This window comes from Podarcis raffonei, chromosome 2 (assembly GCF_027172205.1).
Source record: "Podarcis raffonei isolate rPodRaf1 chromosome 2, rPodRaf1.pri, whole genome shotgun sequence".
Taxonomy (NCBI): Eukaryota; Metazoa; Chordata; class Lepidosauria; order Squamata; family Lacertidae; genus Podarcis; species Podarcis raffonei.
In genome coordinates this window covers 102,256,806-102,271,278 of record NC_070603.1, presented here as the reverse complement: position 1 = coordinate 102,271,278, position 14,473 = coordinate 102,256,806, and the positions used below count along the sequence as shown (strand labels likewise).

General features: G+C 42.9%; 1 protein-coding gene across 22 annotated transcripts in view; it reads right to left on the bottom strand.

The window, feature by feature from the left end:
• Window positions 1-14,473, bottom strand: part of CADPS (calcium dependent secretion activator) — a 340,568-nt gene that overhangs the window by 214,652 nt on the left and 111,443 nt on the right. For all 22 annotated transcript variants that reach the window (XM_053378320.1, XM_053378321.1, XM_053378327.1 and 19 more), the window contains exons 4-5: window positions 9,275-9,355; window positions 733-969 (exon numbers count right to left, since the gene is read on the bottom strand). In XM_053378320.1, the coding sequence (XP_053234295.1) occupies window positions 733-969; window positions 9,275-9,355 (318 nt within the window). The remainder of the gene's footprint in view (window positions 1-732; window positions 970-9,274; window positions 9,356-14,473) is intronic.

Below are 14,473 nucleotides of genomic sequence, written 5' to 3'. Positions count from 1 at the left end.
TTCCCATTTATTTTGCCTTGCACAAGGACTCTTAATGGGCAGGCGAAGCACATGCAGATTCTCAAACTTACAAACAAAAGATGTAGTTCAGAATTCCTTGTGCAGGGAAAAGGAGCCTTAGGCTGTCCCAAGACAGTGAGCACTGAAGTGTTGCTAAAGTCCTATGGAAGGGGAAGCCAACATAGTGTCCTCCATAGGCTGTAGACTATAAATCCTGGTTATTGGCCATGCTGGCTGAGCCTGATGGGAACTGTAGTCCGTAACACCTGAGTGGCACCACGTGGGCTACCCCTGTTCTATGGAAATCCGGGTGTGCAAAAAAGGGGTTCTTGATTCAGAATAATAACTGTGGATCAACAACTTTTGAAGCCACCTCAGGTGTCCTGAATGGGATATTTTTAGATAAGCGAGCGATTTTTAATTTAGGTAATTGGCTTAACATTTACACATTCTCCTAACAGACTCCACTAAGAAGGCTACATGGAACCTGAAAGAACAAATCAAAAGGGATGTTAAAGGGATTTCTTTTTGTTGTTGGTTAGGTTTTTCCCCCCTTCCTTTGCTCAAGTATTAGGGGCCTGGTTTCTGTTTTGCTGACCTCTGCCCTCAAAGCTTTTCTTTTAAGCTCTGATTAGCTAAACAGTGATTGTCGAGACTTTCTTTTGCTGTTGTTCACTTGCATGAATATTGCCAACATGCCTAATTGATCCGTAGAAAAGCTGTACATTTTACCTCCAGGGAAAAAGACAACACAACGTCTGACTTTGAGAGCTGGTTTTCATTTTCTTCTCCCAGGTCGATGATGGAGGTGTTGTGGCTTCGTTTTAGTTTCTGTAACTTGAACTCAGAGCCACCTTTGGACACTGGCATGCTTTCCAGGTTTGCCATTAGCAAATTGACCGATGACTTCAGTTCCTCAATGTACATGTTTTCCATTTCTTTGGATACAAATTTAGGAAATTTGCGCTCCTGTGATTGAAAGACAAATGTAAAATTAGGGCATAATCAACAGCATCATGTTAGCACATATTTATAATTATAGTAATTGTTGTTCAATAAAATATACCCAAAACACTGTTTACGTTATACCAAAATTGTATTAATTAGGCAAGCACTACTGATATACTGATTTGGGAAAAAATGGTATGCAAGCCTACTAAGAAGTGCAATTTTATTATGCATAATTGGTTTTGAAGCTTGATTTTATCTACATTTTGATAATTTTATTATTTCTGCTGATGTCTGTCCTATCACAATTTCTACTGCATATTTTATACCATTTTATTTAAATCACTTATATACCTCTTTTGATATATTAAGCAGTGCATATAAATTTTGATATTAAATAAAGGTGCAAATGGGAATTTATCCAAGCAAACATCTCTATCTTATGCTTTCTAGCACAAATGCACCACTCAGGGTAGCTTACAACATTGAAAACGCAGCTCCATAGAAGAATAATAATAATATGGGCTAATCAATGGAAAGAGACAGAGTCAGCATTTAAAGCCAGACATAAAAACAATTGTCTGCTTCAGCACAGCGATAGTCTGCTGGAAAAAAAATATCTTTGGCAGAGCAAAACAGCAAAGGAGGGAACTGGCTGTTCACAGCGCAAGATAATCTAGGTGCACCCATGGAAAAGTCATAAAAATGCAATCTAATAAAAACAGCAGAAGAAGAACCATGTTCACATCCTAGTCAGTATTCAGCTGATAAAGACTCTTGAAGTAAAAGTGAGCATAAGAAAAGCCCTGCTGGATCAGACCAAAGGCCCCTCTAGTCTAAAATCCTTGTGGCCAAACAAATGCCTATGGAAAGACAGCCTGAGGGCAACATCCCTTCTCCCCACTTGCAATTCCCAGCAGCTGGTTTTCAGAGGCATATTGTGGAGGCAGAACAAAGGCATCAGTTAGTAGCCACTGATAAAGACTTCCACTGCCTCCAACCATTAACAGCATCATGGAATCCCTTCAGCTGCCAAGAGACAAAATGAAGCGATAGAATGCTGCAGTATTAGAAGAGAGTGTGGCGCTGGACCACATGGAAGGGATATCACTCGTCAGTAAAAAAATAAAAGTAAAAAATTAAAGAACTCCTGCAGATAGAAAACTGGCATATCGGGGAGAAAAGTTCTAGCCTAATCCTGTGCCTGCTTGCAAGGAGTTTCTAACACTGGAGAGCATTCAGAAATGTGACCCTTCAACTGGAGCCTGAAGTGTTGCAGTCCAGCCTCTCATCTCATGTTGCTGCATGAATAGACCAGATTGTAGAAAGGCTGGCCAACATGTATCTCTTTTGGCAGCAGATTGCAACGTTTAGGTGCCACAGCAGAAAAGGCCCTGCCTGTACCCTGAGAGGTCTGATTTCAGTAAATGGGAAAATATGGGCAAGCTCTGTGCGCATATTTCAGGGGATGGTGGAAAATGTGGGAGCAAGGGTAGCCAAAACTATGAAGGATTTAGGGTGTTCAGTGGATTAAAATGGGCACCTTGGGAAAGTTGCTTTCCCCTTATACCCTCCCAAAGGCTTAACATACTTGACGGATGACCCTCCCATGCCAGGTCTAGCAAAGTCCTCCACTGTCCTTAAGAGTTTAATCTAGGATTTGGATATGACTCTCAGAAATCTCCCTAGTGTTTTTAACACTCTGAGTTGATAATCTTATTATGCTTTTCACAGGCTAATGGTGGCTCTAATAGATAAACAAGGAGAAGGAGGTAACTAGGACGTAACAAAGAGACCTGTTTCAGTGGCCATTCATGCCCTTAGACCCAGGGTCAGCAAGCTTTTTTAGCCATGGGCCGGTCCACCATCCCTCAGACCATGTGGGGGGCTGGACTATATTTTGGGGAAAAAAGAAGAACCAATTCCTATGCCCCACAAATAACCCAGAGATGCATTTTAACTAAAAGCACACATTCTAATGTAAAAACACCAGGCAGGCCCTACAAATAACCCATAGATGCATTTTAAATAAAAGGACACATTCTACTCATGTAAAAACACGCTGATTCCTGGACTGTCTGTGGGCCGGATTTAGAAGGCGACTGGGCCGCATCTGGCCCCCAGGCCTTAGGTTGCCTACCTCTGCCTTAGACTATGGCTACAAGTTTTGTCAACTATAATTTGGTATGATAACTACTCATACAAGCATAGTTTTAAATAAAAATAAACAGTCCCTGCATATGGATGTGTTGGAAGCCTAAACTGGTCAGGAATACATGCAGGACAGAATATGAAACCTGTTCCGAGCAGAGATGAGGAATTCATTGAGTACTGTCACTGCGTCCAAATCCATCCGCACAATGATTTTTTCCACCTGTGACAAAAGGAAGTGGAGCCCTTGTTTCCCATTCACAAGTAAACTCAAAGGGAGTGGAAGAACTGGTCTCAGAAGCAGTTCCTTGCTTCCACAGTGGTTCATGCAACATGGATTCATATCATTTTATGTTTGTACTTGGCATCTGTGTGACCTAAAGCAAAACATTTCTAGCTTAGCTCGCTGAAAGATTTACAGAATGCTAGAGGTTTCTGCCAAGCATATGAGGTCTAGTGCTTGTTACGTTGAAAGTTTACTTAGGTTGGAGGTTGCCTTGGAGAGGTAGGCAAGATCTTACTGCCTGCTGAATAGAGATTATTCTACTATAGAATAACTACTGTCCTTTTTAGTAGGGCCACAATTACTGGTTGAGAAACGGGGGCATTTTCTGAAAAACTACTGAACTCGGAAATTGCCACTCATTGAATTAATCGGGGCTTTGTGAGGACAATATGTTCGCCTCAACTTCTGAACCATGGCTTAATTTGCAGATGGCTTGGCCAACGTGAGATGTGAACAATTTCTTCCGCAAGCATATGCTGACCAATCAAGTGCACTTATTAATCATTGTTCTTCGAGCCGCTAGCTGGTTCCTGCTCACTAACAATGCAATTTAAAGGCATAGCCAGGGCTGCCAGGTAAGAAAGAGAACAGAACTCCTGTCCAGAGGATGAAATTTTGGCAGATGTAGCTCGTCATTCAAGTTTCATCTGCTGAAATCCCCTCTTCTCTCCTGTTCTTAAAGAAGCAACAGCCCTGTCCTCCTTTTCACCTGGGCAGACTAAGTGTGAACTAACTCACGTTGCATTACAAATGGGAAGAGGCTGGTGCAACTAATGGGATGAGGGAGGGGCTGTTTGTGAGGTTGGGGCTGGGTAGGCACACCAGCAAGAGCACTGGGTTGACTCTGCTGCTGGGCTTGTGCAATCGCAACCTCACTGCAGATGTTGCAGCAACAGGAAAAGGGAGAGATGCTTCAGATGCTCCAGTCTTGAGGGTATAATCTTTTGCTCCAAGAAAACTAGTCTCTAACCTAAGAGCAGTACCTGATGCCCCCACCTGTTAGAATATTCCATTCCACCTTAAGAACAGATGTGTGGTTTGTTGTGTGTCACATGTCTGTTTACACTCCAGCACAGCTTGCTGGGAACTTCTGCTCTGTGTATAGCTATTGCTCATGCCTGCTTGCTTGGACATGAAGGGGAGAAGACATGTTTTTCCTTTTGTCCTGATGTATGCTGAATAAAGTGCTTGTAAATATGCTGACACAGCCTCTCCTGCCACTCCTGTTGCGTAGCGTTTACTCTGCTGATTAGAGCCTGCTCCAGCTTCTGAAGCTGGGGTCGCTGACGCTGCTCCAAGGACTGGAGGTCGCCCGGCTTACTGGCCAGTGGGCTGGGGCCAGCTGGGGGCTTGCAAATTGCCCCCGTTTCCTTGGATGCATCCCAGCACCCCCTACATCATCCTCCCCCGCTCAACTTCTGTGAGCCTCAGTGAGCATGGCCAATTGTTAGGGATGGTGGAAGATGCAATCCAAAACATTTGGGAGGCACCTGGTTGGGGAATGCTGGGCTACAAGGGCTCTCTGAGATGCTTCATGATGAGCTCCTGCCTCTGCCACTTGGTAAAGGTAAAAATGGTAAAGGACCCCTGGACGGGTAAGTCCAGTCAAAGGCGACTACGGGGTTGTGGCGCTCATCTCGCTTTCAGGCTGAGGGAGCAGGCGTTTGACCACAGACAGCTTTCTGGGTCATGTGGCCAGCAGGACTAAACGGCTTCTGGTGCAACGGAACACCATGACAGAAACCAGAGCACACGGAAATGCCGTTTACCTTCCCGCCACAGTGGTACCCATTTATCTACTTGCACAGGCATGCTTTCAAACTGCTAGGTAGGCAGGAGCTGAGACAGAGCAACAGGAGCTCACCCCGTTGAGTGGATTTGAACCACCAACCTTCTGATCAGCAAGCCCAAGAGGCTCAGTGATTTAGACCACAGCGCCACCTGCATCCTGTTATCACATGGAGTTTACAAATTGGTCAGCATATTAATATGTATTTAAACCAGTTGCACAAGTCATTCCACTCACCTCTCAGCCTGTACAACTATGTCATTTTATGTCCTGCCCAATTTTCGCCATGAGTTATTAACACACTTTATATTAATAAGTATTTGACTTTTGCATCCTTGCCCTGGGCCTGAAGATTCATTACTTGTTGCCAGTGAATTTAACCTTTAATGAAGAGAGAATGGGCAGCATGTAACCAAAATGTCTCCATTGGGCACCATGAGAAAGTGCCATATCAGGAATGCCACAGAAGGAGTTTCTCATTAAAAGGCTGCTCAGCAAACAAATGTCTTTTATCTCTGGGAACTTTTCAGCAGCTGATATGAATTCATGTCCCTTTATGACATTTTGAGGCAGGAAACACTGGCTAGCAAACTATTACACTCATCTGCTTTCAGCTAAAAAGTTTTATGATCAGATCATTGTCCCCAAGCCTTCTTCTTTAAATAGACCTTTGATGCTTATTAGCCTTGTAAAGCACTTTCGTAAGCATTGCTCAAACAAGTAAATCAGGTCCAGCTATGGGAGCTCTTCATTAGCAACAAGTAGCAGAGAATTTCAAATCTGGTGACCCATCCATCCCTTTCACTTTTCTGGGCAGCACGGTCTTTCATTCTGTGATTAAATGAAACATGATAAACCATGGGGGAGAGAATGTGGCTGAGTAGTAGCTTGTATGCCAGTGGTTTAATCTCCACCATATCCAGATAGACAAGGGGAAAGTGCCTGTCTTAAACCCTGGAGAGCCATTGCCAGTCACACTTAGATGGGCCATCAATCTGATTTGGCGTACAACAGCTTCCTATGTTCCTATGACTCCTGTAGCCCTTTTGTGGATTTCATCGACAGTGCTACATATAGAACCTAACATATAGGATTGCTACATAGCCTACCAGAGGATGTCCCATTCAGGGAGGCTTCCTATTTAATCAACACAGTTCATTATCTGTGCGTGCAGCAGGAAGAGTCAAGCTCTCCTTCTCTCCTTTTGGCTATTATTGGTTGCATCCAATGGCAGCCTCTTTTAGAGTAGACACACTGAAATAATAGACACAACCAGTGCTTTTTTTTCAGCCGGAGAGCAGTTCTGGCACCTCTCAGATGGGTGCCGCTCTGGGCCAGTGGTTCCCTTGCCTGTTTATTGTCTTTACATACTTTGGAGAAGCCCCAAACAAAGTCAAAAGGGAAACTGGCCAGCAAGTTGGCACTTTTTTTATATAGACCATCTAGCTCCTAGCCACTCCTAGTCATGACTGGTTAAGCTACGGAGCGGGGCCAATTCATATTTCCTTTTCTTCAATCTGTCTCTCGTGTAGCGGTGGTGGGCTTTGAGCTTTCCAGTCAGGCCTCTACCATTGCACACATGCATGCATTAAGAGGCAAAATACCAGTGTTATCCTAGTTACCGACATAACAATGAAGAAGAAGAAGAGGAGGAGGAGGAGGAGTTTGGATTTGATATCCCGCTTTATCACTACCCTAAGGAGTCTCAAAGTGAGTAACAATCTCCTTTCCCTTCCTCCCCCACAACAAACACTGTGAGGTGAGTGAGGCTGAGAGACTTCAGAGAAGCATGACTAGCCCAAGGTCACCCAACAGCTGCATGTGGAGGAGCGGAGACGCAAACCTGGTTAACCAGATTACGAGTCCACTGCTCCTAACCACTACACCACACTGGCTCTCCTGAAGTACCTAGCTAGCTGAATTCAAAATGAGAAAAGCTGACCTCAAACCATCCTTGCAAGCTAATTACTTTCAGTTAACTCTAAAATGTAACCTGTTATGCTCTGCGGGGAAGCAGAATCTGTAGCAGAGTGCCACGATTCACATGTGTGGCATCTGTGCTGTGACATCTACTGAAGTAGACACAGCATGCTCTTTGAAATATGCTCTGTCCTGAGCAAACAGAGTGAGCATTAGAACCCCACAAATTTGCTAGGACTGAAATCTCATAAACGCGCCCAGTGCATATGCATAGTTCTTGTGGCAACTCGGCCCTCCATATATTTTCAGAGTACAGTTCCCATCAGCCCCATCCAGCATGGCCAATGGCAGAGATGATGGGAGTTTACAGTCCAACACCATCTGAAGGGCACCAGGTTAGGGAAGGCTGGTGTGATTGAATGCATCACTTGGGTATCATTCTCCAAGCATGTCTTTGCCTCTGACGATTTGTACTGTGTGTTTCAGCAATCAGCAGCTTCACGAACAAAGTTCAGTTCTGGAACGGGTTTTAAAGATCAAACTTCTGTAGATGATCTTTGAGAAATGTCTTCTGACTTAAGACATAAAAGACACTAATGACATAAAAAATATGTTCATAAAAAGGGCTCCTGGCAATAAAAAATAGAGCTATAGTTCTCTTAGGAAAATGCCTTTAAGCAAGTTGGATAAATATACTCTGCCAACATTCACTGGAGGCAGAATTCAAGGCTTAGTAAAATGCTTTAGCATTAAAAACAAAACAAAAAACCCTTCTATTAAAAAAAAAAGCTTTTCTATCAGGCAAATTAACAAGGAGCTTCCCATTCCAGGTTCAAAGCTTCAGAAACCTTTGCTTTTTATCAATTTAGCCACAACCATATCTAGTAAAAGCTTAACAGTGAAACTGATAATGATTTGCCCAAGGTCAGCCTGTGAAATTTGAACTTGAGGTTCTCACATCCAAGCCCATGACATATGTCATGTGATGTCATGATGCTCCTAGCCTGAGACAAAGGGACATTTCAAGTACCTTCAACCTGGGAGTTGAGCATTCATTGTTCTGAAGAGTTGCTGGATTGGAAAGGTCCCTGACTTAGGTGACAACTTGTATCTAATTAGATTTTGTCAGCACTTCTTTCAGAAAGCCCACATTGTATTCCTGTTTATAAAGATTAATTAATGTGCATATTTTTTCCTGTTATCTTATTAGTATTCATATAAAAGTATGGTTAAACAGTAAGATAAACAAACCAAATTACCATCAGTATGTTCCCAAAAGGAGGCAAAGTTAGGATTTAACCTCCTTTTGGGTATAATGCAGTTTCTTAATAAATATGGAGCAATAATGTACTCAAGGAGAAAGAGGGCAAACCTTCCACTTTAAGCAGGGGTGGAGAAAGAATGAATATATGGTTTCCACTGTTAATTTTTGCAAGCATCCACTTTGGTCTACCTCATTTGTCCATGTCTTTAAAGTGGCCTTTAATATATATTTTTTTGGAATTCCTGCCTGCTGTGATAATGACTTTGAAAAGCAGAATGCACAATGCAAGGGCAAACAGGGGAAGCGAATGGTGTTCCTCCAAAATGCTGGCGGTAAACAATGAAGCACAACAGCCATTCATAATACACAAGCTCAGTTGGGTGCCTCATGATTGCTTTGCTGAGAAATCGCCCTGGAAAAGCCCCATCTTCTGAGATTCCTCAAAGAAGCCCGGCAAATGCTGGTACGTAAACAATGAGCGAGGCATTTATCCTACAGGGATTTGTGGTTTACTCTGGAGGGACTTGTTGTGCATCTGCGCTTCTCAGTAATGAACTGGAGGGGCCTGGAATTGGTAATATATTTAGCTTCATGGGCTGTCAAAAGCACTAAGGATATATCTGGGCTTGTAAGGAAAACACTACATCATATTTGTTCTTGCAGATGGGGAGGCTGAGACGCAGATTCCGATTTCTCTCTCTCCTAGAAGAGTGATGTGACACAGCAGCTGGCGAGCCCTCCCTACCATACCTTACAGGGTTTTCCTCATCCTCCCCCAAACTGGCTCAGCAGCTCAGGATTTGGCAGTGCCCTGGGGGACGGGTCTCAGCTCAGTATCAGAGTCTAGGCTTTGCAGGCTTTGCAGACTCAATCCCCAGCATCTCCCAGTGGCAGACTTTGTTGGGGTTGTTGTTACCTTGGCGATCTGATCTGCCATTTGGAGACGTCCGTCAAGCTCCCGCCTAATTTGTGCGGCTTGTTCGTCTGGATTGTCCAGCTGCACAAAAAGAAAACAAAATAATTAATACTGTTATAGCAATAATGAAAGGGGGAAAAACAGTCAGTGATGGAAGAAACAGTATTACAGCATGCCCGTCTGTCTGTCTGTCTATCTGTCTATCTGTCTGTCTGTCTGTCTGTTTGCCAGCCTGCCTGCCTGCCTATCTGCCTATCTTTCTATCATCTATCTAACATACTTTTTGCTCTATAAGACTCACTTTTTCCCTCCTAAAAAGTAAGGGGAAATGTGTGTGCGTCTTATGGAGCGAATGCAGGCTGCGCAGCTATCCCAGAAGCCAGAACAGCAAGAGGAATTGCTGCTTTCACTGCGCAGCGATCCCTCTTGCTGTTCTGGCTTCTGAGACTCAGAATATTTTTTTTCTTGTTTTCCTCCTCCAAAAACTAGGTGCATCTTATGGTCTGGTGCGTCTTATAGAGCGAACAATACGGTATCTATCTATCTATCATCTATCTATCTATCATCTATCTATCTATCTATCATCTATCTATAGCTCTATATCTATCATCTATCTATCTATCTATCTATCTATCTATCTATCTATCTATCTATCATCTATCTATCTATCATCTATCTATCTATCATCATTATCTATCTACCATCTATCCATCTGCTTTGTAAGATGCCAGGAGATGTGAAGCAAGCATAAATAAAATATAGACATAGCACTTTTCAAAGTTTTCTGGACTACTATTGATGCTGCGTACTCATTTGCAGCCTGTTGCACAATCTATCAGACACACAGCTTTATCCCTCTGTGTCTTACAAATAGCTGCGTTTACTCTTTCCTGCAATATTTAACTGTAAAGAGAAAGGCATCTAGTGTCAGAAACTCCAAGGAGTTGTACCATCTCCCCAAAATGTCTTCCTTCATAAATGCCATTATGTGTTGTTTTTGTCGTCGTCTTCTTTTTGTTCAACTTCTCTCACCACCAAAGGAACACAAGTGAATAGTAAAGAGAACCCGCACAAGTAACGCTGACACAAAACCCCACACGTACATTAAGTAAAACAGAAACATCGCCTCCCGACCCCACCCCATCCCCACCCACCACGGCCCCCTCCACCTCTTCCCCCCTTTTCTTCCTAAGGTAACCCTAATGTCTCAACAAATGAGACTGACCTATGGAAAATGTAACTTGAAAAAAGAGACATTGCACATACCTTTGTAAACCAAGAAAACTTTAATAATAAAAAAGAGATACTGACTAAAAACCACTTTTTATTTCATTTTTCACTCATTTTTCACCCCACCTGCCCCGCAATACCACCTCCATTTATTTTACTGGGATTGTTCTATGTCCTGCTCCTAAGAGGAACCTTAATTAAAAATACTCTCAAGTGAGGCTCCAAACTCATTTGCTTACTAGGTACAGGGATGCCCAGCTTTTCACCTTTGACTGCATGAACTGCTCTGTGCCTTGCCTAGAAAGATCCATGTTATAACCATGTTATGTTTTTGTGTTTGTGTTTGTGTTTGCGTGAGTGTGTGTGCGTGTGCATGCTAACCATCCAAACAGATTATTACCATTAACATCTTTTTTTACTTTCGCAAGACAGCTGCTGCCATTCTTCACTATCAAATGTCAGTTATGCCTTTTATATAGAGAAAGAAAGCTTGACTGCTGAAAGGACATCATTGCTTAAATGCACACCCCCACAAACATTTTTATTAAAGGCATGGAAAGCTGATAATGTCTACTTTCTGAAAGTTCAGTCATGATGTTCCTTTTGAGACCCCTCCTTTTCCACTCTGTGCAAGCTTCTTGTTATTATATCACCTACTGACTGCAGCGAGAATGCACCACTTTTCCAAGTAACTTTCAGCCTAGTCCTACACATGCTTGCCCAGAAGTAAGTCCCACAGAGTTCAATTGGGCTTACAACGTAGTAGAGTATTCTCAGCCTATCATTGCCAGAAACCTTCCATGTACCGGTATTTTATCTTAATTATTGATCAGTTCACCTCCTCTCCCCTCAGACTTTGCAAATGCCGAAGCTCTCAGCGATCCCTTCTAGCTATGGGAGAGGAAGAGAGAAAGAGGGGGAAAAGAAAGAAATCTCCCAGAGCGCTTTGTGTACAGTAGCACTATCTTTGGTGACAGGTCTCCATAAAACACTTTTATAAGCCGGCTTGGGGTTGCTGTAAATACCACCCTATATTTTATCCTTCTCGGGAGACAAATTGCTCCATACAGCAAGCGCTTGCTTGGTTGGTGCAGTGCAGTGCAGTCTGGAAAGTTACAGCCGCAGGAACCATTACGGTTTCAATTCCCAATCTGACTAGACATGAGCGCTTAGGTTATAGTTCCCTGAATGTATTAGACTGTGCCATCTATCCATCATCGCATTGCTGAACCTGCAAGCTGCACCAGCTGCTTCTTTACACAAGTGCACAGGCAGGTGTGCGGTAAACTGTATTCGTAAACTCAGGTCGCGTTTCTGCACGCATGGGCGGGTTCCTGCCTGCTCCTGGAAAACGTCTCATTCCAATGCTAAGGATGTTGAAATGTGGGAAGGGGCCTATTCTGCTTTCAGCGAGAGCTGCAATCAGGTCCTTGTTTAGCAGAAGTAGCAACCCCTCTCTGTCACCCCACTACTGTCCCCTATGTAAGAATGCACTACATAGACATTCCTGTCTACCGCATTGAAAAGACATATTGCCATCTACTGCCTCCGTATTTCTGTTAAGTGAAGGATAATCCTACAGTCATGGTGCTTTCTTTGGTAATTCAAAAGCTTGTTATTCTGAGCTCTTTTAATTGAGGTTAACTGCACTGCCCAAAATAAACTTGCAGGCTATATTTGGAAGGGAAGGGAAGGGCACTGTTTTGCTTGAAATATGTCCTCTTGCTTTCCTTACTACCGTAGCACCTTTCATTTTGCAGGCATTTTCAAAGAACAATCGCCACAAAACGAGGGTCAATCATTTCTATGGTGATGTTAGTTCCAAAGTAGCATCCTCAGGTCAGTGCTCAGACAACAGATGCCTTGGCCCTCCGTGATTTAGTGGACCACAGGGACACTGCTCTCGGGTTTGCAAGGACATATCCTACAGCTGCTGACAATGACATTTCTGTTTCTGAAGGAAAGCACTGACACACTTTTTATGGCAACTCAAGGATTACATCTGTGGCTTGAACTAATGGCCTGGAAGCACGTTCCAAAACAACATCAGGGCTACTTTTCAGAATAGTGTCAACTCTGATTCAAGATCCATATACATGGCCTATGAGAGACATGTTCCCACCAGATTTGTTTTCTATCAGAAAAAAAGCCCAGACACTGTAGCTGCTTTCAGAACCTCAGCAGGCAATGCAGTTCTCACATTAAGTCTAGATGACTCAGGAAAAGACGTCAAGGAAATGAAGCTTAGTAAAACAAGGTTAGTCTCTCCCCCCCGCCAAATCTGCAGCAAACTTGCCTAGATTTGATGGGTGAACCGATCCCACCATAATTCACAATTATGCGAATTATGACCAAGTTATAAATTTAATGTTAAGAATTGCTAAGGCCAAAAGTTCTCCATTATGATGAGATTCTGAAGTATCTTTGTAGTTAAATTTACTGTAAAAGAGCTCTAAAACATTTTCTTCTATATTTTCCTTTTTTTTTTAAAAAAAAAAAGGTAAGAGCCTCTCTGAGACAGAAGCTTCTCTTGCCGCAAAGCTTTCAAAACTGGGTCAGAAATGTCACTGGAAGTGGTGCTTTGTGGTCACGTAATGTTGTTTCCAGGAGCTGTGCATAAGAAAGGTGGTTGCCCACACATCATACAGAAACCACAGCAAGGTCAATGGGATAAAGTCAATAGAAAGTGCCACAGGGCTGTCAAATTATGGGAAGCAACTCTTCCTAGATGAAGCTTCAGTTTATCTTTGGCTGCTGTGTGACTCTGTTTCACATATGTCACAGTATGTGCCCATTTCATTTGTGCTTTTATGTACAATCATTGTAGTCAGTGCTATTTTTCCAGAAAAAGAGGTGCCGGAACTCACCATGAACGCCTCCCTTGTTCTCCCCAAAATAGCAGTGGTACCCACCTGAGAGGTGTAGGAACTGAGTTCCAGTGAGTTCCGGCTGAAAAAAGCCCTGGTTGTCTTATATTGTTATTTCTATCAGTTACGTTGGCTACCTCTGATGCTTTATGCTTTTTTGCATAATTTGCAGGGCCCCCCTCCTTTGCAGTTTGTGCCCCCATTATGCTGACCACACAGGCACAGACCATATAAATGAACTTACAATCCATCTGAGCTTTAGCTATGAAAATATTAAAGTTTATTGGATTGAAGTCAGCCCTCTTTATGCAATGAGAATTACAGACATATTAGATTTGACTTACAAACTAATCTCAAATTTCAGCTGCATCACTATATTTGGCTAGATTTGATGGCAGGAATATGTGGCCTGCCCTGTCTAAGAGCCTGAGGCAGATAACAGCATTAGAGACAGAAAGAAAAGAAAATAGATCTCTATCTTGCAGGCACACACTGAACATATTTATCTTGGAATTATGGCATTATGGCCATATTGAGGATGGGCAATTATATTATATTGTACATATTATTATATCCAGTGTGGATGCAAGTTTGAATTGGTTTTAATGGTTATCAGCTTGATTAACAAGCAATGAACATGTTTATTTGGCAAGGCTTATTTTAACCTCAGTTGGCAGGGCCGGTCTTACCATTCGGCAGAGTGAGGCAACCACCTCAGGCAGCCCATTTTGTGTATCATGGAAGGGTGGAAAATTATATCTATTATTATTACACACTGACTGTCAGGGAAGGAGAGAGGGGCGCTTGTGTGATTTTCTGCCTCAAGAGCCAAAATGACTTGTCTAGCTCCATGTACTATGCATCTGGAACCTGGTGATGATAATGCCAAGTTTGCAAGCTTGATCCCCATAAGGGACAGCTGCATATTCCTGCATTGCAGAGGGTTGGACTAGATGATCCCCAGGATCCCTTCCAGTTCTGTGATTCTATAATCAATGCAACACTGTGTAGCAAGGATAGGAAAACAAATTGTATCAACTCTTGCTTTCTTCATCCTTGGCCACTGGCCATGCTGGCTAGGCCTGATGATAGCTGGAGCCCA